We start from the raw sequence: 27,262 nt of genomic DNA, 5'->3' as shown, positions 1-27,262 counted from the left end.
GGGAGGCTGTAAATATATTTTTTATTATCTGCCCAAATTACTCTAGGATGTGTCACTATTTCACTCCAGCCTATACTAACCTACCGTATCTCACTTCCTATTCAAAGTTCCATGCAATTGTGGTGTTTGAACAAATTGACTGTAGAGTTGTACCGTTTAGAAAATTTAGATCCTGTACCATATTGACAGTGTTTTAAAACTTAAACTTCCATGTGAGACCAAAGGAAGAGATGCTTATATGGTGGAAAATCCATATTTTCTGTAGCACACTATTATAATTTAACTTGTATGGTCAGTTTCTTCAAACACCATAATTACATGGAACCTTGAACCGGAGGTGAGATCTGATTGGTTTGTACAGGTTAGCATGAAGCCCCGATACATCCCAGAGTAATCTGGGCAGTGAATAAAAATGTATTTGCAAAGCCCCCTTGAGGGCCTGGGGGAAAACTGGAAATATTAAACTTCCCCAACTGGGGAATTCCTAAGATTCTCACAAGCATTGGGGACTACCATTGTAGTAGGCCACGCCCTCAATCTTGGGGCTTACCCTTATGCAGCTTGTTACTGCAAAGGAGAGGCTAAGCTTATTTGTAATTGTGCCTAAGAGTCACCCCAGAGTACCCCTTTTGTTGCTTAGATGTGACCTCTCTCTTTAAGCCAACACTGCAGGTAAACTCACTGCCCTCCACCATACGTGGCACATGACTCCCGGGGATGAGCCTGGACCTGGCATCATGGGACTCAAAAAGCCTTCTTGACCAAAAGGGGAAAGAGAAACGAGACAAAATGAAGTTTCAGTGCCTGAGTGATTTCACGTGGAATAAAGAGATCATTTTGGTGGTTATTCTTATACATTTTATAGATATCTCTTTTTTTGTTATTAGTGTATTAGAACAGCTAGAAGGAAATACCTGAAACTGTTGAACTGCAATCCAGAATCCTTGATTCTTGAAGACAACTGTATAACTATACAGCTTATACAGTGTAACTGTGTAACTGTGAAAACATTGTGGCTCGTACTGCCTTTATCCAGTACATGGACAGATGAGTAGAAAAAAGGGGAACAAAAAGTAAATGAATAATGAGGGGGGGGAGTAGGACATGTTACAGATGTTCTTGTGTACTTTTATTTTTATATTTATTCTTATTTCCATTTTTTATTTCTTGGAGTAATGAAAATGTTGAAAAAATTGATTGTAGTGATGAATGCACAACTATATGATGATACTGTGAACAACTGACTGCACATTTTAGATGATTGTACGGTAGGTGAATATATCTCAATAAAACTGCATTAAAAAATTATGGCTAACAATCTGTGCTCTGATTCATATACTTGCCCTGGTCTGGTATAGAACTGATAAACAGAGATGTAATATCTGGATCATAATTTAAACAGTCACTAAAAGGCAAATGACTCAACTCTAGTATTAATAAATACTTATATTACAGACATATATACATGTTCTGCTGCTCTTGTTAGAACATGATTTATGACCACTCAGATTTTTCATTTCTTTCAAATTCCGAATAGGTCTCTTCCAATCATAAAAATCCATTACTTAACCTTCTTCATAATACATTTCAAAATATCTCTTTCATTACCTCATTTCCAGCTATGTTATTTATAGGCAATACTGATAATCCGTACATGAACTTACTAACATGTAAAAAACTATCATATGTATTAATAATATATTAATTTCTGATATATCTTCGTAATTCTTTTCTACTGCTCAGCTATTAAGAATATCTACAAATCTCAGTATGTCACCTGCATGTGTCTAAATTTATGATCATCGAATGTTTGCAAATGATGATGATATCTTATGCTTTTTAATACCAACAAATATTTTAACAAAAAAATTACAAAAATAAAAACTAACTGGCTAAATATATTGCCAATGTTGCCTATAGCCACCAACAAACCACATGGTGGCTACCTCAATTTTACTTCCATCTGCTCAATATTGTCATAATATACCAATTTTGTTAGAACAGCCATTTTACTATCATCTGCCAGAAAATTATTGTAATAAATAATAACATCTAAATATGCTTGGTTGTAATGTGAATGTCTTTATGCAATGCATAGTCAAAGCAACAGTACTGAGTATCCTCTGTTGCAACCATTTAATAGATTAAGAAACAATCAAAGAGCAATCAAGGGATTTCCTCAAAAATTGGGTTCCAGAGTTATTACTGGAATTCAAGAGTAAAAGTCTCAGTTACAGATGCATTTTTTCTTTTGTACAATATGCTATATGTAGTTATGCTTTATCACTCCATGATATTTTATATATATATATATATATACACACACACACATCTTTTGACCAAGCACCAAAAAGAGAGTGAAAAGAAGACAAACAAGAAACACCAATAATTACTTTGTTTATAAGTAGTTTGGGTTCAAAACAAACCACAGCCGTATTTCAGTAAAATTACAAAAACTTGCACACAGATTTAATGAATAAAATTCATCCCAGAACAGAAATACATGGCACACATTTGGTGACCATTGCAGACAAACACCCTTTCAGACTCTATTTAAAGTGAACAAATCAATTACTGTATTGAAATATTTTTAAATGTTTAGAAGTTATTTTTATATCTAAAATTATTTGATACTTTAAGATAATATTCCCAAGCCTATATGGTCAACTTGAGCAAAGCAATAAATCTAGTTTCAAGTCCTTAATTTTTATAAATTTTAAATATACAGTATGTAAACATGATCTTTTAAGCTACAAACTTTAGAAGCTTACTTCAGAAGCTATAATCATTAAAAGTAATGGATAAAGTTGGTCAGTAATTAAATTGATCATATCTCCCTGAGGGCCAAAAACCTGGTAAATGACACAGAGTTCAAAATTTTCCAGCTGCTGAAGAGTAAAGGCTTTCGACATTTGGATGTATGCAGGCATCTTATTTTCCCAGGATTTCAAAGTCCACATGCAGGCTGCTGTTCAGCTATCACAAATGAGTAATTCAAGTAGGGCATGACTGCTTCTTGTATTAACTAGATAAAGATGTTTCATTCCAAATGCATCAACAGTTGTGTTAAGTCATCCCTTTCACAGACTGACTGAGGCTTACTTATGCCATGCTTTGTTAACGATGAATCCAATAAAGAAGCTTTTTAACTTCTGCATTTGTTTTTCTAAAGCTCAAAATCAAGTTCTGCTTAATAATTAACTGCAAGCTAAACCACACAAACCAAATACAATCTAATCATCCCTAAATTTATTTCAATTTTAAAAATTTGTTTTAGAAAATAGAAGCAGCAATAACAAGTATCCCAAATATTTTATATTTTAAAATCACATTTAAAAATAATTTTTGTAATATAATTCCCTATAGTTATCTGAATGCACTGAAAGTAGAGGTAAAATTCCCTTACCATAAATATGCATATGCATAAAAATATTTTTAACAAGAGTTTTATATTTTGTACTTTTACAAATATTTTTACCAAGAGTTTTATATTTTGTACTGTTACAAGGATATGGTCTTAAAGTAATAATTATTACTAAATATTTAAGAATAGGCAATATAAGACAATTGAGAATATTTGCAATGCTCAAAAAATAAGAACTTTCAACTCATGCAATCTTAATATCAATTCTACTTTATGAAACCTCTCCCAATATCTTTCAATACTCTCCGAACTTCCATTCAAATACATTTTCCCCCTTTCTATTTCAGATCGCAGCATTGTTGTCCCAATCAATTATAGCATCTGTTAAAGTCAAGATACTTTTTAGAATTAGTTGAATGTTTGTGTCACTAGTATTCAACCAGGCTCTGTATTGAATACCTTTTTATACCAGTATCTAGCAGTATCTTACATGCAGCTAGCAGCCAATAAAAGGAATTCAATGAACTGAATATCCAGTGATTTAGGGTCTGATTTTCTCCCAAGCCGATGCTTTTTAGTGTAATGGTAACGAGTATTAGTCCTAGAGTCAAAATTGCATGGATTCTATGTAAAACACCAAGACTAACACCTGGCAAATAGGAAGAACTTAAAAATATTAGTATCATTACACCAACTGCCTCTATTACCCTAAATAAAGTTTGGCTCTCTTTCTTTTGTTCCTCACTACAGTGAAAGGCACTATCCTGTCTTCCCAACTCTCCAAACCAGAACACTGGTTTTTGCCTAGTGTGCCCTTTTCCTTTGCCATTATGTTCAAATTAATTACCAATTCCTGTTGATTCCAACATATCAATATCCCTCAAATCTGTGTAATCCTTTCCATTTAACATTACCATTTCTTCCATTGCAACATTCTCCTAACTGCTCTCCTGCCGCCTGTCTTTTACCCTTAACCACACTGCTGCCCAAGTAGGTTTCTAATGCATAAATATGATAAAACCTTTCCCTGGCTTCCTCTGGCACTAAATTCAAACCCTTTAAAAATGACTTTCAAGGACCTTCATAATCTTAAGGGTCTCGTTTCTCTCATGGGGCCTATCTCTTTTAACATTGATCCCACCTCATTCTAAATGCAGTTACACAGAAATTATTTACAGTTTCCCCAAACTTGTCCCATTGTTTCTCCTCCAGCTCATAATTAAGGTCTCATCTTAGACATGACTTGTTCCAGGAATCCTTTCCCTATTCCCAATGATGCAGGTAAAGAATTTCCTTCAATGTGAACGCATACTACTTTGTTTTATGGCAACATTTTAACAGCCTTTTAATCTGTTTAAAAGTACATCTACTTCAATAGACTATAAGATCTTTAAGAAGTTATAGGGTGTTGTTCATCATTATATCTCAAGTTTCTAGCACCAAGTTTGTGTTGAATAAATAAAAATCACCTGAAACCTGGTCACCTGAAAGTGCCCCTTTTTTTTTAATTTCACATAGTAAAAAGAATACCAGATTGGTCAGTCATTTCTCATTACACTCACTAGCTGCTTGACTCTGAAGACACTTGACCTTCTGTAAAATGATTGTTTTATTCTTCTTTCTAGACTAGAAATGATTTTGAAAGTCTTTGCCTCCCAAAATATATATACGCTTCTACACAGGATTACTAAGTATAACAAAATCTTATTTTAAGGATAACTGGCAATTAATGATTTAACAATATCCAACTGATTTTAAGAAACCAACTCACCCAACAACTGCTAGTTTAATACTGCCTCTTCCTCTTTCCCTCTGTCTTCTCCACTTGGTGGCCGTCCATCACCCTGTCAGACAATAGGCCCATCTAACTTCCTCCCAGAAAGATTATTCACTAAGCTCTGCCTGCCTTTCTTTCATCAACTAAAACTCATTAATTTTATTTCAAGAAAGCTCATGCTCACAAATAGAAAGGAATCCTCTTTAAACCCTTAACTTTTCTTCTACCTGTCTCTCCATCAATTCCTATCCAGTTATCCCAAGAAAATGTTCTATTTCTATAGCTGAATCAAAAAGTAATCCTAATTATAGTAATAATCATAAATAATGCTTGAATGAAGAAAAAGGAAATCCATCTGTTTGGAAATGAGGGTAAAAGAACAAACAACCCAGCATTGTCATCAACCTCTAATATCCTGGAAATGCCAATAAATAATTTTAGTGGTTTCTATAATAAAGTATCTTTTTTACCATCCCATTCTCCTAAGTAAACCTACATTTACCTGAACTAGCACAATTTTAGAAAGTATTCAAGTGTACTGTTTTGTTTTGTTTTTTAATTAAAGCTGTTATTTCTAAATATATACTCTAACTAGTTTTCATTCAAAGTTTAGACTATTTCAACTTGATTGTGGTTTAACAGAATTTTATAGGTTAGCTTTGGATTTTAATTATGACAATATCTTTGTTTCTATGTAACAATACATTCAACTATTCAAAGAGCTATCTTTCAAGTGAACACTTAGATCACAATAAATTGAAGGTTTTCTTTTTCGCACAATCCCCAATAGTTGACTAATGATAAAATGAAATTCTACCTACATTTTGAAAAGAAGATATATTTTACCTATAACTAGAAAACATACTGTGGGAAAATAAAAAAACGTTTTAAAACATTTTGGTCACTAGTTAGAATAAAACCATTTAAGGAGAAATGCAAATTATGCTACTTAAAATCTAGGATTTTATTCAGGTATACACTAAGACACTTAAAGCATCTTTAAAGACTGTGCTGTAGACTATGATATTTTCAGGGCACATATGTGCTTTCAAAGTGAAATTTTATTTAAATATTTATGGTTCTATAAGAATTGGAGTGCAAGGATGCCTGTTTGTGAGCAAAATAACCATAATGATATTTACTTGAAAAATATTCTGGAAAATGAATAGTTAAATATAATGTTTGTAATATTTGCAGAAAATATCAAATACCACAAAAGAATACAAATATGAATGAGAGATGACTCATAATCCCATCAAACGTTGTAAATCCCTGTGAAAAAGTCAATTTTCTATGAATATAATGCACGAATATATAAGCATGCGTATACTCATGCATATAAAAAACTGTTACAGAAGTGGGATCCTATATATGCAGGTTTATATTTTCATATTTTTACATAAGCTTTTAACATGAACATTTTCTATGAAATTAAATATTCTCTGTGAATACACTGATTTATTTCATAATTTGCCTATTATTGGACAACAAAGATGATTATTATAATTTGTGATTTTTATAAATAACCTATGTTAAGTAAAATAAAATGGCCTCTTGCATTGGGCTGTTGACGGAAGGGACCCCCTTTCAGAAAAGGGCTTTTCCAGAAGAGAAAAAACAACTGACCTGCCAGGGTTTTCCAAGAAAATAGAACACAACCTACAGGATTGCTAATAAGCAGTACCTGATAACAAAACTAGTTTCAGTCCAGTGGAGATGGTTTATCAGATCAGACAAGCATACCATACTAATCAATGTATATCTGTCCCCCAATTTTTAAAACACCCCCCTCCCCCTACAATGGAAAATGGAACTTAAAGTTAGCTGATCAGAGCTTCCCCTTTCCACTCCTTGCAGGGAGCTCCCTTCTACTTTCTGAATGGAATGCAGCCCAATTCATGAATCACTCAATAAAACTGTGAGATCCTAAATTGCATGAAAAGTTTTTCTTTTATCACCTGACTTGAATACCATTGTACTTTAAATACAAGTCTTTAAATGCATCTTGGATTACTCCCTTAGAATAGAATCTTAGAAGTGGGATTATGAAGCTGAACCTTCTTAAGGTCCTTAATACATTGTGCTACAGTGACTTCTGGAAAGTTTGTACAAATTCATACTCCTATCAGACTTCTACGAAAGTGCTCATCTCACTATAAACTTGTCAGCTTTCCATTTTATCACTTATTAAAATGTTTATCAATTTCAGACATAAAAATTGTTATTGTTTTAATATTCATTTTTTATTGCTTGTGAGTTTGAATTTTTTCACATGTTTCATGTATTGATCACTTGTATTCTTACTTTTATGTCCTTTGGCCTTTTTCCTGTGGTGTATTTGTATTTCTGTTCTTGTTATTATTTAGCTGTAATTGAGTTCTGCACAACTGTCATATTTCGCAAATATTTTCATAGCAACTCAGTTTTCTACCTCTTAAGTGGAAGAAATTAGAATAAGATGTAATTTTTACATATGAAGAAAGCTTCTTATAGTTTAGGAAATACTATATAAATCATTTAATCCTCAGAAGAAAAATACAATAGAATAATTAATCACTAAAATAAAAATGTCAGAATCAAGAGAATGCTACTTTGAAGTTCAGGGACAAGTCTTGCTTGTTTATTACTATATATATCCTCAATGACTAAAGCAACACTTGACAACAATAGGTATTCAAATATTTGTTGTATGAAATATTTCCCCAAAAAAAACTTTTCAATAAGTTAGAATATATTATTTACTTAACAAAAAACAAATTAAAACATTTTATTTACTTATTCAACAAAAGCAAATCATAAAAAACCTTTCTAGTAAGTTTCAGACATTGACAAAGTAATAGGCTGAAATGAACTTGGTATGGCAAGATTTCAAAAGTCAAACTCAAATTAATGTCTATAGGATTAACCCAGAATTATCCAATGATCAATATCTCTTTTGAACGTGAGGAAACTGTTGCTTCATCACTGCCCTCTGCCGGTGTTAACATTTCCCTTTTATTTTCCCTCCAAGCCCAGAACCTTTGCTTCACAAAATTACTTCTGACTGGACTCTATATTTAAATAACTCTCAGCTAAAAATAGCCTAGCCATCTGGCATTTAGTAAGGATTGTGGGGGAAATTTTGTGCTTCAGTGTAAAGCTCTGCATTATTTAGGGCACACTCTTCCAGGTTATTTGAGTCTTGATTCTAAGGGTTCCTGCATCTTTCATTGCCTTTAAGCTATTTTATAAATCTGTAACTTACAGATAACTGATAGTAATGCAAAATAATTCTTGACTATAGGTGTGCAACAAAATTCTGTCTGGTAGAGATTCAATTGACTTCCTACCTCCACTATGGAAGAAGTCAATTTTGCATCCATTTCCAAATTTATTTCAGTATTCCTAAACTATAAACTATTAATGTGTTTTATTAATTCTCCTTTGAACTGGATGGAACATCTGCCTAGTTCTCTCATTAATAATGATTTAAATAAAACCTTTAACACTTGTTCATTTTATATCTCGAGAGTCATATTTTACTTTTTTAAAAATTATTCTTAAACAGGCTGAAGCCATCCTACACATTTTCATCCCCCACAGAACAGTTTAGAACTAAAATAACATAGGCTTGTAGACAATAGGGCTCTATTCAAATGGCAAAAATCATTTCCCTTGGGCAGTCCTATGTTTACTGAATCTCTATCATGTGCTCAATATGGTCTCTGCTGTTAGGAGCACCTGGTCTCATGGGAAGGAATCCCATAAAAAGTTATCCACTGTTGCAGTGTGATATGGTCATGTGCTCTGGTGGTACTTGGAAAGAAGTTTAATTGGAAAGAGAGGGAAGAAGAAAGAGAAGGGGAGCAGAAAGGGCAAAAGGTCAGAGGGTAAGCAAAAATAAACAAAACAAACAAAAGCACCCTCAGAAAAGTACTTAAGCTCCCGCAACATTAATGGACAGCAGACTCCTCATATTTACCTTTTTAAAAAAAGCAATGGTATAAGGATGATATATATGTATACTGTACTTCCTAAAAAGAATGCAAAAGCTGTTCGTGGAATCAAGTTTCTCAGAATGAAGTTTTGTCTTCTGGAGAGGATGGAACAATTGGAGTAGGGCAGCAGGCAGCAAAGACTGCTATGAATATCATCTCTAAGTATTCTGTAAATCAACTTCTCTAATCAGCTCCTACCTGTTCACTAAGTCTTCTACGCCTCTCTTTTGGCCAATATGAAAGTCACTATACAGCCAACTTCAAAATCTGGACACACCACACAGTTACTGTATTATACCATAAACCCAGTTTACGAGCTACAAAAATAAAAACTCACTTTGAAGATTTATATCATTTTCTAAAATATAAAGTAACCGAAGTAATAGTGTGGCAGTTTGATCTACATAAAAATATACTGTAAATAAATTTCAAAACATTACTCATTTTATGGGGATGTTCACTTGCAGTCCATTATAACCTGAAATACTCCTGTATACTAATTTATCACTTACTAATGAAGCTACTACTTGTTTAGTTTGAATTCAAGTTTACTTTTACTACTCAAGCAGTATAAAATAAAAAAATTTGACCTTGTGATATAAATGAGGGAAACAACTGGTCACCCATAAGGCTCAAAGGATTTCTCTTTCTGGCCTCCTTCCAGAATCTGGGACCTTTCAAAGAAGCAAGCAAAGCAATTTCCTGTTGCTATTGAGACTGTACCTAACTCCTAGTAACATGGCTTCCAGGAGACGTTTCAATCTAGAAGATTAGATTCTGGAACTAGGTAGAGGATTTGCCCTTAGTTTCAGAGCTATATACCCACAGGTTTAAAGAACAGACTTGAGGAAAATTTAACGTGGGTAGGGATCAGCCACAATGTAGAAAACAAAGTAGGAAAGGCCTCAAAGAGATAAACATTAAGTTTGGGATGACTGAATGGTCAATATAAGGAACTATTTCCAGCAGAGTAATACTTAAAGTTTGCATCATGTTTTACAGTTTACAATGTATTTATGGATATATTTAATTTAATCTTCCTAACAATCCTAGCAAGCAGATAAGAGTATCCTTATTTTACAGATGAGAAATTGATAATGGGGTTGACTTGCTCAAAGTAATATAATTTGCAATGGATGAAGTCAAACCCAAAATATAAGACCTTTTAGATTTCATTCATTCATTCGTTCATTCATCCTGCCTTGGTTGTTTATATGCCTATCTCCTCAATATACTAAAAGTTTCTTCACAGTAAAAACTTAGATGCATCATTATTCTTCTACACACAGAAAACTTGCAATAAATATCTGATGGATGAATGAATGAATAGGTGAATGATTATACAAAAAAAAATAAGAGCAATAAAACATATGAGAATGGCAAAGAAATACCGAAAAGTATTCTTGGTAATAAAGATGAATTTGGGAATTAATCCAGAAAGAATATTTAAAATATATATCTGTTTAAATATATATTTGTAAATTCCCTTAATTACTATTCTAGATAGAAATTTACATTTCTTGCCCTAAAAAAATTGAGTTCTGTTTTTACAAGATATTATTAAAATTTTTTCCAAAAAAACTTATAATCAAGGTGTGTTTCACAAATATTTTACCAAATTTTTCAGTGTGTGTGTATGTAAAATAAGTAATAAAAAAAAACAGTTTTTCTTAAATAATTAGGAGGACAAAAATTCTCTCTCCTACAGATGCAACATTCTCACAAGGCCAACTCTAGGCAACTATCATAATCCCTTAGAAACTGTTTATATTACAATTAAAAATCGCTTTGTTCCTACATTCCCACAACTAGTTCGTATGGTAAAGAGATCAGTAAACCTACTTTTATGCATAACATCTTTAACATTTGCTCCCCTTTCTGTGCTTGTGATTAAATGTAACATTTTGAAATCCCAAAGTTCTGAGAAAAACATAAATCCTTGTCTCACAGCTGCTGTTTGACTCTGGAAACACATGCATTTTCTTTTCAAGCATCTACCATCAAAACTCCCAAAGGGCTTGGACTGGAGAACACCTGCATCTCTTCATTTAGTTCCAATAACAGAGTCCAAACTCCAAAATTACAAAAATAGACGCTCTGTTCAGCTGTAGTTACATTTTACCGCTAATTCCCGTTAACAAAAATGCTAGGAGCATGAAATCATTCAGGCAAGCTCTGTCATCAAGAGGATAAGATTTTTTGCACCAGAAGCCCAGTGGGAACATGATAGAAAACTGGCAACAATTACAGATAAAGTACATAGTAAAGTCCTTAGGGAAAAGAGAGGAAATGTAATAAGATAGATGGGTATAATTTTTACACATTTATGCCCAAACCACAAATGTGAATTGTCTTTAATTGCTACAATATATAAGCATTCTTACTCATGTGTCCTGTCAAAAATACTAAAAACATAACTTCAAGGCAATTCACTTAATTCTATTATGAGGACAATTTTTGAAACATAAAACACATTCCCAATAAATTAAAATGTACAATGCAAAATACTGTCTCCAGTTTTTAAACTACTTAACAATTCATTATATTCTAACCAACCAACTCTGAATGGTGAAATAAAAGAGAGTGTGTGTGTTTGCTGGTACGCTTTTACCAAGAAAGAGAGAGACTAGAATTATAATTGTGACTTTCCCTTCCAATAACAAAGATCAAAAGTAGCCTATATTTAATGGTTAAAATATAAAATGATTAAGTTATGACAATCTAGTAAGGTTAAAACTTTATACTTATTTTTGAAACTTAGTATACAAGAGAATAAGAAGATTGGCTTACATGTGACACTGGATGTCATATGTAAATAATATTTTAAGAGAGACACTTGCTCTACATTATTTTAAAATAACATCATAATCACATAATTCTATTTTCTAATCTTAGGAGAAAAACGTTATGTCTAGTTTTACATGTTAAAAGCAAAAACAGCATATGTGAATGACTATAAAAGTAGCGACAGCCAAACTAGATACTTAAAAAGATATCTTCTTTAATAATGGTGGATCGAAATCTACTAGATAAAATTTCACAGGACTAAGTGTAAAGTTTTCCATGTAAGTTAAAAAACTAGTGCAAATATATAAAATATGGAAACCTGTTGTAAGAGTAGTTCATGTAAAAAGGTCTATGGTTTCCAGTGGTACATAAGCTCAACACAAGTAGCAACTAAAAAGAAGTCCACTATATGAATCTGGAAAATCTACACTCCCACTGTACTTTGTGATATGCAGAGGACCGTATTAAATTTTGGAGTGCCATTTTAAGGAACATTTTCAAATATGTAGTGGAAGTATTCAAAATTGCAACAATGAATCTGAAGATAAATTACATGGGAAGTGACTAAAATAAATTCATGATGTTTAGCCTGGGATATTCAGTTAAAAAAAACTTCAGTGGAACATCTACCATATGTAGGGGATAAAGAAGGAAGAACTGAGTTAGTGTTGAAATTACAGCATTAAGAGGGAAATAAATAGTGTGATTAATTGAAACAGTGAATAATGAAGCATGATATAGGGAATAAGAAGAATGATGTTGAGTTTAGTTTTAGACATGTTAGGCACCATTAAAATATCCATTGAGAATGGTCAGGAGGTGGCTGAAGTTTGGAGTCTGGATGCCAAAAGAAAATAAAGGACAGAAATAAAAATTCATGATTGATTGCTGAGATCAGGGGTGTTGATCAGATCATCCAAATAGGAGGCCAAAAACTTAATCTTGGAAATTACCTACATTTAAGGCACAGTGAAAAAGAAAAGCCTTGGGAAGAGGAACAAGTTGGTTCAGTAAGGAAAACCAAGATACCACATTGCCCTGGTGTCGATAATCGCGAAGGACCTAACATTTTACTCTGTCACAATTTCATGCATACTGGTAGAAGATATAAGACTCCTGAGTCAGAGACAAAAGACTTCATTGCTCAGGGTACAGCAAACAGCATATCAACATATTTGCTGAGTTCCTCTTGCCTCCAAATCTGAGAGATGACAATGCAGATGTGTCCAGATGGATGCCTGCACAAATGGTGAGTTGTGTGAAAGGAGATGAACTCTGAGCTTGAGGAACCAAATTCTTCATAACAGCCAGTAAGCATGACTGCCCTTTAGTCTAGAAGGCAGCTCTAGACTCTGCTCACTACACACACATCCTTGAAAAGATAGCCCAGAACAAACAGCAGGCAGGGCCTCTATTCACAAAATACACAAAAATACAGAAGAGAGTTGTCTTGACATCTAGAAGCAAAGAGAGACAAATTTCAAGAGAAAGCGTATGGTCATAATTGTAAATGCCTGATACTAAAGAGGATGAATACTGAGAGGGGGAAAAATGCTTCTTAGATAAGATAATATAAAAGTTTTGTCAGGTATACTTAGGAACAATACATTACTTATTGTCATTTATGAAAGTAAAACCAACTCAAGAAATAGAAGTTACAATCCAATGAACAGAGGATCTAACAGTAAACAGAACTGCCTAACAAAGGAAAATACTGGTAGATATTCTTTCCAATGGTAGATATATGGAGAAGGAGAGTTAAGAGGAAGAAGAAACATGGGGAGTGAAAGAGGAAGGAAGCTAACTTGTATTAAGAACTTACTATTTTTCTGTCAAATACATTCATAACATTGACCATCTGTCATAAATATTCATTTATTCATTCATTCAATCCATGCACTCAAGAAATACTTCTCAAACAAATCTTATGTGTCAGGTAATGTTAGGTCCTGGAGATAAAATGGAAAGCAATCAGTGACTGACTCTGCCCTCAAAGAACACACTGTCAAGTGGTACAGCCAGCTTTCAAATGACACAACCATATAAACATACACACTGTCCTAAGTGCTATGAAAGAATAGTACAGCGAACAATGAAAGAATGCAACAGAGGAACTTGATCAAATTGGGCAGTGGGGTGGGTGGAGGAAAGGCAGTATCAAGGAAGGCTTCCTTGAAGAGGTGGTATTTGAGCTAAGATGAGCTAAGAGAATGAACTGAAATTAAACAGGCAAAAGGTGAAAGGGCAAGGATAGTTGAGAGAATCTCGGACAGGAAAACAGCATATGCAAAAGCATGTTATGATTGAGAAACTGAAAGAAGGCCAGTTGGTCTGGAATACAGAGAGACAAGGACATTTTGTAAAGGGACTCCCAATATTGGCTAAGAAATGGATGGCCTTTAAGTTCCTCTGGTTCTAAGTTGACAGTACTTTGTGATCATTTTATTTTCCTAAATAGCAAACACCCCAAAATTTATTTACTCACTAATACCACGATCAACAAAGACTTAGAACCTTATAGCAAGCAGAAACCACTAAAAATCATAGGCAAAATACAGGATGTGAGGAAGAGCCAAAGTCTGTATTTAAAAGATAAGGGAAGGAAAAGATCCAGAACCTATTTTAAACTCTTTTACATACATCAATTATAGTCATAGAGTACTATGAAGGAGCCAGAGAAGCATACAGTTTCTCTATTTGACCCTCTAATATCTATGCAGATGTTAAGAAATGGAAGTGTCATTAAATGGCTCCCCTATACAGTAACAATGACTACAGAATGTGGCTGACAGCACACTGGATTCGCACAAGGGCCTTGATCTCTGTGCCAGTTTGAATGTATTATGTCCCCCCAAACACCATTATCTTTCATGTAATCTTGTGTGGGCAGACCTATCAGTGTTAATTAGATTATAATTCTTTGAGTGTTTCCATGGAGATGTGCCCCACCCAACTGTGGGTTTTCACTCTGATTGGTTAACTTCCATGGAGGTGTTGGTTCGCCCATTAGGGTGGGTCTGAATTAAATTGCCGGAGCACTATATAAGATCAGACAGAAAGAGCAAGCTGGTACAGCCCAGAGGGACACTTGGAAGAATGCGCAGAAACTGAGAGAGTAGCTGCAGATGAGAAACAGTTTGAAGACAGCCATTGAAAGCAGACTCTTCAAAAGGGGGATGTGAAAGGAAATGAAATAAGCTTCAGTGGCAGAGAGATTCCAAAAGGAGCCGAGAGGTCGCTCTGGTGGGCACTCTTATGCACAATTTAGACAACCCTTTTTAGGTTCTAAAGAATTGAAGTAGTTGGTGGTGGATACCTGAAACTATCAAACTACAACCCAGAACCCATGAATCTCGAAGACAACTGTATAAAAATGTAGCTTATGAGGGGTGACAATGGGATTGGGAAAGCCATAAGGACCACACTCCCCTTTGTCTAGTTTATGGATGGATGAGTAGAAAAATAGGGGAAGGAAAAACAAACAGACAAAGGTACCCAGTGTTCTTTTTTACTTCAATTGCTCTTTTCACTTTAATTATTATTCTGGTTATTTTTGTGTGTGTGCTAATGAAGGTGTCGGGGATTGATTTAGGTGATGAATGTACAACTATGTAATGGTACTGTGAACAATCGAATGTATGATTTGTTTTGTATGACTGCATGGTATGTGAATATATCTCAATAAAATGAAGATACAAAAAAAAAGAAAGAAAGAAAGCAGACTCTTGCTCTGGAGAAACTAAGAGAGGAAAAACACCCCAAGAGCAACTGAGCGACATATTTGAGGAACTGCAGCCTAGAGAGGAATGTCCTGGGAGAAAGCCATTTTGAAACCAGAACTTTGGAGCAGACGCCAGCCACGTGCCTTCCCAGCTAACAGAGGTTTTCCGGATGCCATTGGCCATCCTCCAGTGAAGGTACCTGATTGTTGGTGCATTATCTTGGACATTTTGTGGCCTTAAGACTGTAACTGTGTAACCAAATAAACCCCCTTTATAAAAGTCAATCCATTTCTGGTGTTTTGCATTCCGGCAGCATTAGCAAACTAGAACAATCTCCTTTCACTGCAACCAGAGTCAGCCAATGCAGAATGCAGTCGAGAGGGGAAGTGGGAATTTGCAAAGGGAGTTGCTGAGACTTCAAAGGCAAAGCAATGCTGTGAGATCATGGAAGTGTGACTCTTGACAGTAAGGATCTTCTCCGGGTAATAGACTAATGGTAGAAAAATGTTATAGTCAGAAGCCTCAGGTTCTAGTTCAGACTCTGCCTTGCTTGCCATGAAAATGTGGATAAGTCTTTTAACTTTTAGCCTTCTATTCCTCTTCTATAAGACACCAATTAACACCTGCTCTGCCTAAAACAATCTTGTTTTATAAACAAATAAAATAATCTATATGAAAGATTTTTAAATTGTAAACACTATTTTACATGGGTTTATTAATATCAGTATTTCTTTCAGTCATATTAATTCCTAATTTCCATTAATAAAGCTGCCCATTGTTCTCACATTCTGAAGTCACAGTCTAAAGACTTTGCCTCTTCATCCTAACAAAGCTCCTCTCAAAACTCATTTTCTGACTGACTTCTATATAAACATCCACAAAATTTGCTGGCTCCCAGTTTTAATACCTACCCCCTTCAAGTTGGGAACACATGCACAGTTGTAGCTGTCTTCCACAGGCCAGTCATGATCCTCAGAAGCCAATCAGAATGATCACCACACTCCTCTAAAATTACACAACTTGCCTCCTTAAGTCACTTAGCTGTTTACTTAATATTCTGCATTCAAATATCTCTCATTCAAATTCTATAAGCCCTTGGGAAAAGTCCATTAACAACCTCATCTGAACATCATTCTGTTTGTGAAAAACAAAGCCAGCAGGGATTACTTGTGCTTCCCTTTAATTAATTGTTCATGTAGAAGGGTTTAATCACCCAACATCATCATTAAAAAAAAAAACATCAGGAAGGACTCATGTTACTGTGTCATTTTTGTAAGGTCAAAAATCAAAGAAATGTAACTATAATCATCATTTGCTTGCTCATTCATTCAGCAAATATTTATTGATTGCCTACCATGTGCTGGGCATTGTTCTAGGCACTGTGGATACAGCAGTGGAAAAAAAAAAAAAGACATAAGTTTCTGCTCAAATGAAGCACAAAATTCTAGCAGCAGTTTTTAAAAAAAGGTTGCTACTTCCATGTGAGACAAAGGGAAGAGATGTCTATTTGGTGCAGGATCTATATTTTCTAAACAGTATAACTCTACAGTCAGTTGTTCAAACACCACAATTACATGGAACTTTGAATAGGAAGTGAGATATGGTAGGTTAGTATAGGTTAGAGTGAAATAGTGACACATCCCAAACTAATTTGTGCAGAGAATAAAAAATATATTTACAGCCCCCTCCCCCACACCCCGAGGAGTTGGGGGAAGGTGCAGAAGTATTGGACTTCGTCACCTGGACTGGTGTTGATGTTGTCACGAACACTGGGACTGGCAGTTTGATGTGCCAAGCCCTCTATCGTGGGACTTGCCCTTATGAAGCTCGTTACTGCAAAGGAGAGGCTAAACTTGAATATAATTGTGCCTAAGAATCTCCCCCTGAGCACCTCTTTGTTGCTCAGATGTGGCCCTCTCTCTCTCTCTAACTGAGCCACCTCGGCAGGTGAACTCATTGCCCTCCCCACTACGTGGGACCCAACACCCAGGAGTGTAACTCTCCCTGGCAACGCAGGATATGACTCCCAGGGATGAATCTGGACCCCGGCATCATGGGATTGAGAATATCTTCTTGACCAAAAGGGGGATGCAAAATGAAACAAAATAGTTTCAGTGACTGAGAGATTTCAAATGGAGTCGAGAGGTCAATCTGGTGGACATTCTTATGCACTATATAGATAACACCTCTTAGAGTTTTAATGTATTGGAAAAGCTAGAAGTAAATACCTGAAACTACCAAACTCCAAGCCAGTAGCCTAGACTCCTGAAGATGACTGCATAATAATGTAGATTACAAGGGGTGACAGCGTGATTATGAAATCCTTGTGGATCACACTCCCTTTATCAAGTGTATGGATGGATGAGTAGAAAAATGGGGACAAAAACTAAATGACAAATAGGGTGGGATGGGGGATGGTTTGGGTGTTCCTTTTTTACTTTTATTTTTTATTCTTATTCTGATTCTTTCTGAAGTAAGGAAAATGTTCAGAAATAGATTGTGGTGATGAATGCATAACTATATGATCGTACTGTGAACAGTTGATTGTATACCATGAATGACTGTATGGTATGTGAATATATTTCAATAAAACTGAATTAAAAAAATAATAAAATAAATGGAGGAATATGCCATAAAAAAAAAGTTGCTAGAGTTTACTTAAAAAAATAAAAAATTAAAATAAAAAAAAATTTCTAACAGCAGGAACAAAATCAACAAGATAAATCAGTAACATATATAGTATGGTAGACTCTAAGTCTAAGTAGAGAAATAAGTATATGTGAGTGTGTATGTGTCTGGGGTACATGAAGGGGGGGAAGGATGGAAGAAGAAGGAGGAACAGAGAAAAAGAGAAATAGAAATAGAGAGACACAGAGAGAGAAAAAAATTTTAGATAGAGTGACCAGAAAAGTATTTGCTGAAAGTAATAATATACCAAATAAGTCTAATAAATAATATATATAATATATTATATATTATTATATATAATATATTATATATAATAAATAATAAATAATAAATAAGTCTAAAATAAATAAATTATTTCTTCAGTTAAGATTTCTTTATTTGTGATTTGTAAAGTCATACATTCACACATGCATACATACATACACTCCTCCTTAAATCTTGTTACATGAACACAGATTAATCAGTTATTTTTAAACTGGCTTTAAATTAAAAATTACACTTATAGGTCTCTAAATCAAATCTAAATACCTAAGCCATGAATATAGGTGGCAGTTCCAAGGTAGATGGAAAATTTTAAAATGCTCTAAATAAAATGTGTGGATATAGTTTAAGTAAGAACACATTACATTTTGGGATTAAAACAGACCCAACGGAATATTTTCAAAGCATCACATACATGAACACATTAAAATTTTATACACAAATCCATAAACATATCACTAAACATATAACTAATGTTCAAGATTTGGTGGATTTCCTTAACAGCGAGAAAAAATGTAGAACTTTACCAAAGAAATATCACAGGTGTCACCGATAATTTTTCTTCTAATGGTTTACCTTTAGGCTCACATAAATGGTGAAAAATGCAAATATATTTGGGTGACTCTAGGAACGCATTTAAATTACAAAGAATAGCCTGAATATTGTTAAGAGAAGTCATATTAACATATAAATAATATTGAATTTTTAATTCATTTTAAATGTGTATATGACAAAACAAAAAATGAGGAGTCCCCATACAACTCAAGAATATGTGGCAGGTTCAAATAAGAGCAGTCCCTTCTTAGGTATCAAAATCATAGCTCGATGATCTGGTCATTTTAATAACATCTAAATGAGTTGATGATTTGTAAAATCCTAATTAATGAAGTAAAAAAACTACTATATAGATAATTATATAAAGGAGTTTGCCAAATAGCCAATCTAAGGAACGTGATTAAATAGACATAACAAAGGCATGATTTTATTTAACCACCAATTCCTTCTCCCTAACACAGGGATAAGCAAACCATTAAGGCCAAATCTGGCCCAGCACCTGTTTTCATAAAGTTTTACTGGAGCACAGTCACACCCGTTCATTTATGAATTGTCTATGACTATTTTTGTGCTACAATGGCAGAACTGAAAAGCTGTGACAGAGACCATATGGCTCATAAAGGCTAAAACATTAACTATCTGGCCCTTTATAAAAATGTTTGTCAACCCCTGTCTTAAAAGTTTCCATAGGCACAGCCTTAGTTTGGGGCTTGACCTTATCCTGACATTATTCTTTCCATTGGGTTTCATATACTGTTCTCTCCAGGCTGATCTCTTCTTTTTCAGGAGTGTTATCTGTAGAAAAATGCTGACCAAGGGTCCACAAACTCCCCCTTTCAAATACTAATCTCTAGTTTCTAATGTGGATGCCATTCAGCCAAATGCTAATGTAGCAAAATCCCTCTGAACTGTTTTTGTGTCCCTCCATATGCATACTTGTGCACTGCATCCTTCAATTTAATGTTAAACTCCATATAGTTTCTGTCCAGTCAGTTAAATGCAGTGATTAATCTGTCCTTAGTTTAGTTTCTATAAGCTACACTACCAGCTAAATAATGCTAGCTCTGCTTGTAGGCAGCTATTTGAAGATACTTCCTCATTGACCAATTAATTGTAAAGAAAACATTCAGACCTCCTACCCTTTTAAGAAATCCCCATATCGCTATCTTGTATCTAGTCTCATTGACTGACCACCTTGACTTTACTAACCATTAGACAAACGCAAATTTGAATTCATGGCTGGTACTGGTCTCTACTTATCATACCTCTTTCTCAGTCTTCAATAACTCTTCTGGTATCTCCTGTCAACATGAGGAGTTACATAACCTATGATTATGGTGTTGTATAAAATGAAACAGAGTCTAGACAAAATGCTACCAGAAAAATGTGACTCTAAGAAATGAGATCTTGACCTCTGAGTTTTTTCCTTTGTTCCACTTAACATCCTTTCCTTTCTGTAAAACTACCGAAGAAAACCCAAACATTCAATTTTAATATGCCAAACTGTAGCTCACAAAGTATTACTATCTCAAGAAAAAAATTTCCTCTTTCCAATATTTTAAATTCCTTTTACTCCTTTCTACCTATTATGACATGATATGCTACAGTTTAAAACTCAGTTGGAATTATTAGATATGAATCTGAGGTTAAATGTTATATAGTGTGTGCTGAATTATTTCTCATATAAAGTAAAATAAAATCATTATGGTTTGTAAACACAAAGTCAATTATCAAAAATGAAATAAAAATGCTTCATTTTAATTTTCAAAAAGCAAAACAGCACAGAGTATCCCAATGGTCCCAGATTGTTTGTTAAAAAAAAAAAAAAAAAAAAAAAGACAATTTTAAAAGCCTTTCTGGAAAAGAAAATGCAAAATAAGTGAGTAATGAAAGGTTTGTATTTACCAGAATTGTGGCAGTAGTCCATAGACTGTGGAAGCTGGACAGTGAAGGCTATCAAATCTGGAGCTAAGAGGGATTCTGGCTTTCTGCTTTCATTGAGCCACTTGCTGCTATGAAGGCCTTTGGTATCAGAAGGACCCTGAAGCAAAGGAATCAACTTTTCCTTTCCACTTTCACCTGAAAAGAAATATTTAGGAAAACAAATAAATCTTATGAAATAAAATGCTGGAGTTGCTTGACGATGCCTCATCTTAAAATATAATAACAATATAATGTAACATTTCAATTATATATGGTAATTTGAGCTGTGCACTTAGTTATACTCTGATAAAATTAAAGGCATTATCAGTATTAAAAACTAAGTTTTAACACTTCGCTAATGAATGTAAAACACATTCAGAAAAGTTTGTGAAAGGAAATAAACATACCATGTTGTAAAAATGCTACAGAATCTGTAAGCTTATCTTAAAATTTAGTTTGTACTAAAAAACTGCAAATAGTTTAAGGAATATACTATGAAATACTAGTAGGAAGACGAAGACAATTACAACCTTAAATTGAAAGAGATCTGGGTTTTTCGTTTAATCCTCTTATACTAACAACATTTTAAGTTAATTTTAAGTGTCATATATATCTATACATCTTTTTCCTCCAAAAAGCATAAGAAAAAACTTCTTTTTTTCCCTCATACCCATTCTAAAAATCATGCAAAGGTTTTTCCCTTAAATAAAAACTAATTTATTAAAGTCAAGTAGTATCATCCTGGCACAATTAAAAACTTTTTCAAGTAAAAATAAAAAAATTTAAAACCTCTGATTCATAGGAACAATGAGTAAATTCTTGTTTCAGTAACACTCCTTGTAAAACGCAAGGCCAATTCTCCTACACAGGCAATAAAGTTTTACACGGTCCAGCTGCACATACCTGGGGCTTTGGCACAAATTTTTATTGATCCCACGGTCCCAGAGGCACATATGACCAATGATGTGCTGCAGTACTTCAATTCAACATTCTGGATTGAACCCTCAAGAGTTGGCAGGGGATTCTTAGATTTCACACCTAATAAAAGAAAACTGCAAATGTACTAGCCGATTGAATTTAAATAATTTTTATACTCCTTCACCAAGGCGTTTAAACTTAATTATACTTTAATTATCTACCTCAGATGTTCTTACAGTATTTGTGTTAGGTTTCATAGTTTGGCATTTAGGAGGTGAAAGGATGCAATTTTAAAATAAATGGGCTGAACTCTCATAACTATGCTTATGAAGTCACTCTCTATTAGCCAAGCTCAAGAAATAAAAGTAAATGCACAATTTTTTTTAATGGAGATGGCTGAAAAATCATAGCTGACTTTAGAATTTGCGGTAAGATTTTTATTTTTGAAACAAATTTAATTTATAAATTAAGTTTCATTACGTAGAGACATTTAATTTAAATGAAAAGCCACCTGAGTAAACAAAATCTCCAGAAAGTCCTGATCAGATGGAGTAAGGACACATCTTATAGCTTCAAAGTTAAAATACAATAGTTCACAAAGAAACTTGACAAGCTATTTGTAGATAAAAGAAACCAAACTGATTCTGCATCAATTAACAAAAAAAGTGGATATTCACATCATTTCTATATGCTACTTGCTGAAGAACATAAAAGCACAGAAGGAAATAATAACCATGAAATAAATGGTTGGGAAAAACTTAATTAGAAAGTGGGACCCTCATCTTGATCCTGAAGGGTAGGGCAGAATTAAAGAGGCAAAGAGACCTTAAGAACATTATACTGACAATGCTGACGACAATGACGATGAGGATGATGATGATGATGAACTCAAACTAATCAACTTACATTTACTGAGGCTTATTATTTGTCAGGCATATTATCTCATTCAATCACCACCAAAGGCCTATAATGTAGATATTGTCCTCATTCTAAGGATGTTGACACAACGGACAGAGGAGTTAGGTAATTTTTGCCTAAAGGAATATAGTTAGTAGGCAAAACAGCCAGGATGTTTAACACAATCTGATCCCATCACAGAAGACTGACCACTCATTTTGCCAATATTCATGAACATCCACCAACATAATTTCTCTTCTTTTTCCCATTTCAAATTTTGATCAAATATGTACCACACTTTGTATTTAGAGCTCCTTTAAGCAGAATTTTGTATGACTAGTTAAGAAAACCACAGACTTTCTAAGTCAGATACATTGAACATCATTTTTTGGTCTTTGGTTTTGTATCTTATTCTACCTTTTCACTTCAGGGAGGATCACACTAATGATTTGCACACGGTTAGAGGATATCATCTTGAGAAATACTTTCTTATTTACTAACCCTCACTTCAAAAGGAGCTATTAATTCACTAATTTGTATTTGGTCATTATATAAACATGTGTTAGTGGCTATTTACCAATATTCGCTGCCTGTATTGTTTCCTCTGAAGTGATAATTCATTAATCTCAGAACAAAAGTTATGAACTGGGGTCAGTGGCAGACATTAAAGAAAATAGGAAATCTAAGAAATAGAATTGAAAATGCTGTGTGTTTATGCGTTTTTCAAAGGCATTTTTTACATGATTCTCAAAGTCCATGATTTAAAAATTTAAGAAGTTATATCTCAGAAAATTAAATGATGCCAACAATACTTACATAATCATAATCATAGCAGCACTAGCACTATGAGTAGTAGTAGCAGCAGTGGTACTAGTAAACACAGTAGCTAACATTCACTGAGCACTTACTAAGTACTATGCCTGGCTTCTTATTTTATTTAGTCATTAAAAAAATAAATAAATAAATAAGCCCTGAGATAGCTACTACTATTTCCATTTTACATTGTTACATATGGGTAAATCAAGGCTTGGAGAAATTAGGGATTTTGCTCAAAGCTAAAGTCAGAAAATAGAAGCATGGATCACATTTCTCCTTGTAATGAAAGAAGCTGAGCTACTCTACATATTTAACATATGTTCTTGTTGTAGGAAGTTATAATCAGTGAATAATTTACCTTGTTCCAATCACTTTGTTAGATGGTGGGAGGGACAGGAGAACTCAATAATACCCTCCCTCAGCCCCCAAGCACTCAGGTAAGACTCTCATACTAGGCCAATTTTTCAGAAAATAGAGGGAATCTAGATAGTGGTCAGCAGATAAGACTACAAAAAGATTCTCTCAAGGGTTGTTAATGGTGTTCAGAACCAAAAGAAATGAATTAGTTTCTGGCAGATTCAAAAGCAAAAGAATCTGAATAAGCTAAAATGGTTTATGTTTTTAAATGATTTTATAACACTCCTTTTACACTTCAAAAATTTTAGGACTATAACTTGAATCATAAGTGACAGCACTTCATTGATATTGCTTGCATATCATATATAAGTTTCTTAACAGAAAAAGTTGTCTGTTACATCTTCTGATAAGAATCTCAGGTATATTATTAAATGGTGCATATACTTGAATAAAGCATCTTCGTTTAGGTTAATACTATTAAAGACTTAGTTCTAAATTTTCATGATCATTACATTTCTCAGATATTTTTCAACTTGTTTTAATAACTGAAAAATCATTATGTTACAATTTCTCCTTCAGAAATTATTTTTTATAAAGCATTAGTTTTAAGTGCTACAAGCTCAGATAAAAAAAGGAGAATAAATCACTGCCATCTCTTGAGAGACTTTGACAATGGAGACAAATTGCTAATAAAAAATAACCTTGGTTTATTTCCACTCCACCAACAAACTAAAATTGAAAGATGTGTCAAGCATAAGTGCCAGGAGGACAAAAAAGAAGGAGCAGGATCTTGGCATTACACAACTCAGGGCACCAGTCACATTGTGTTTTACATGAAGGCTACCCCTGAAATTGTGAAAGGAAATCTCTTTTTAGGAAAGCAGCATGATGACACAAAAAAAGCAAATGCCCTGAAGCTAAATAAATTCGGTTTTCAATATAGGCAGCATTACTTACCTAGTAATTAGGTCACTTAAGGCTAGTCACTATTTATTATTGTTACATGTGGAGGCCAAAATAACTTCAGTTATTTTCAAGGTATTTAACTCTTGAGCATTCAAGCTGAACTTCTGCAGAATTTAATTTAGGGAACAGGTGCAATATTTTGGTACAATGTACAGACAGCTAACATGAGTCCATAGGACAATTACAAGGTAGCAAAAATAACCTACATTTTAAATCATGCTTTAAAAAGTACATACTTACATTTATTCAAATGCTGTTGTTATAGTCCACTAGAGGAAGGGATGAGGGAATCAATGGAATAAACTAAAAATAATTACTGAGTTCTTGCAATACCATTCAATGTAATAAAACAAATGCACTCCCCTCTCTTCTCCTTGTAGTACGTCCCTGAAAATTATTAAGTCCTAATACATAATCTTAGTCCTGTGGTGCACAAATAACCCTGATTCTTTTTCCACCAACTTTCTTGGCCTGCCATAATTCTTCCATCATCACTGAAGCCTTTCCCTAATTGCCAACTCTCCAGTTTTCAGTAATCACCTATGATCACTCCTGTTTTGATCATGTACAAAGTAAAAGATGAAATAATGAGAATGACCTGTGTATCACTGCAGAAGTAAAAAAAATTAACAAGTCAAACCATGTATTTACTTCTGCTCCCTCCTTAAACCCCATCAAAAGACAGTAAAGAAATTTTTTACGGCCCTTAACTAACAACAAAAATAAAAATAAAAAGATAGCTGAATAGGCAGTTCTTTAATAGGTGAGCACTGTCATCAGAATTTTGGAAGATGGCTATTTGACAAACGAGTAGCAACTATATGACAGAAGAATAAAGAAAAATGCCCTGTGCGTGATTAAACTAGAATCAAGTTTATCTGCAACACAAAGCCCCGAAAAGAAACAAGTTTTAGAGAAACCAGGTAGTTCTGAAGGCAGGGAAGCAAGGAGGCTAAAAAAGATGAACAGTAACTTAAAGTCTAAATAATTACCATAGATCCTTTTCCTTAATCCATGTAGCCAAACAACACACTCTTCCTGACAGAAGACTGAAGGTTTCACTCTGAATAGGTTGAACCAGAAGGATTCTGGACTAAGGAATATGAGAAACAACCAAATAAAAGAGTGCATAATAAAACTGATCCTCTAAAAATCTAAATGCAATATATATACAGTGAATGATGAGATCTCTCCTTCTTCTAGTCTCTAAAAATTCTGAATACCAAGCTTATAACTTCCAGGAGAGAGAGAAAATGATTTATTTCTGTAGAACCCAACCAGCCCAAGAGAAAGAACACAAAGATACTGATAATTGGGTATTCCCCAACAACAAAAAAATGAGTCAGTGTCCAATTCCCCTACAATGACACTAGTCATTCAACAGACTCTAGCCTCACACAGAGGTTCCAATTTTTTTTAGAACTTTATTCTACAATATGAAGGATCAACAGATATTAGATGAAAATCATTAACATGAAAGCAGAGATCTACATAAACAGGAAAATGGAACTTAGGTAAACAGACAATGATGGGAGCAAAAGAAAATATAAATAATAATAATAATAGTAACAAAAACAATTACTATCCTCAGATTGAGTACAGAAGATACCGCAACAAAAAGAGCATGTTATTTAAAAGTGTCAAAGAACACAAAAGAACTCTTAGAAATTAAAAACATGATTCTCTTTAATAGAAACATTGGAAAATAAAGTTGAGAAAATATCCCTTAAAGTAAAAAACCCAAAGAGATTAAAATGGGAGGAAAAATGACAATAAAATCAAAGGATCAGCATAGACAATCAAATATTTGACAACTAAAAGTACCAGAGAGAACAGCTGAAACAAAATGAAAAAAAAAAATAATCAAATAAATAATTCAAGATTTCCCCAAACTGAAGAACTGGAGTTCCAAATTAAAAGGGCCTAGAGGGCCTACCATGTATCCAGCACCACAAATGACAAAAATACACAGATAAAAGCATACCATCTGAACATCAGGGCTAAAGAGAAGCTCCTAAATGCTTCTGAGATAAAAACAAACATACAAAAATAAAAACAGGCCATAAAAAGGCTAAACAATCAGAATGGTATTAAATTTCTCTACAGCAACACTGGTAGCAAGAAGATAATAAAGCATTGTTTTTAAAATTCTGTAGGAAAATGATTCCCAACCTAAAAGTCTATATACAAACAATCACAAATGAAGGTACAATAAATATTCTTTCTAACACACCAGATCTCAAAAATATTTACA

At 33.9% G+C, this 27,262-nt stretch overlaps 1 protein-coding gene across 13 annotated transcripts in view; it reads right to left on the bottom strand.

The window, feature by feature from the left end:
- VPS13B (vacuolar protein sorting 13 homolog B) overlaps positions 1-27,262 on the bottom strand; it is a 1,017,676-nt gene that overhangs the window by 665,623 nt on the left and 324,791 nt on the right. For 10 of the 13 annotated variants that reach the window (XR_005211694.1, XM_037803400.1, XM_037803396.1 and 7 more), the window contains 2 exons: positions 21,958-22,092; positions 21,037-21,210 (listed from right to left, as the gene is read on the bottom strand). Coding sequence is in view for 9 of the 13 variants with exons in the window: in XM_037803400.1 (XP_037659328.1) it covers positions 21,037-21,210; positions 21,958-22,092 (309 nt within the window). In the remaining 4 variants the exon portion in view is untranslated. Of the gene's footprint in view, positions 1-21,036; positions 21,211-21,957; positions 22,093-27,262 lie in introns of those variants that run through there. The other 3 variants (XR_005211695.1, XR_005211696.1, XR_005211697.1) reach the window with 1 other exon arrangement.

The sequence above is a fragment of the Choloepus didactylus genome, chromosome 14 (assembly GCF_015220235.1).
Source record: "Choloepus didactylus isolate mChoDid1 chromosome 14, mChoDid1.pri, whole genome shotgun sequence".
Classification (NCBI taxonomy): domain Eukaryota; kingdom Metazoa; phylum Chordata; class Mammalia; order Pilosa; family Megalonychidae; genus Choloepus; species Choloepus didactylus.
This window is presented reverse-complemented; position numbering and strand designations above follow the sequence as displayed.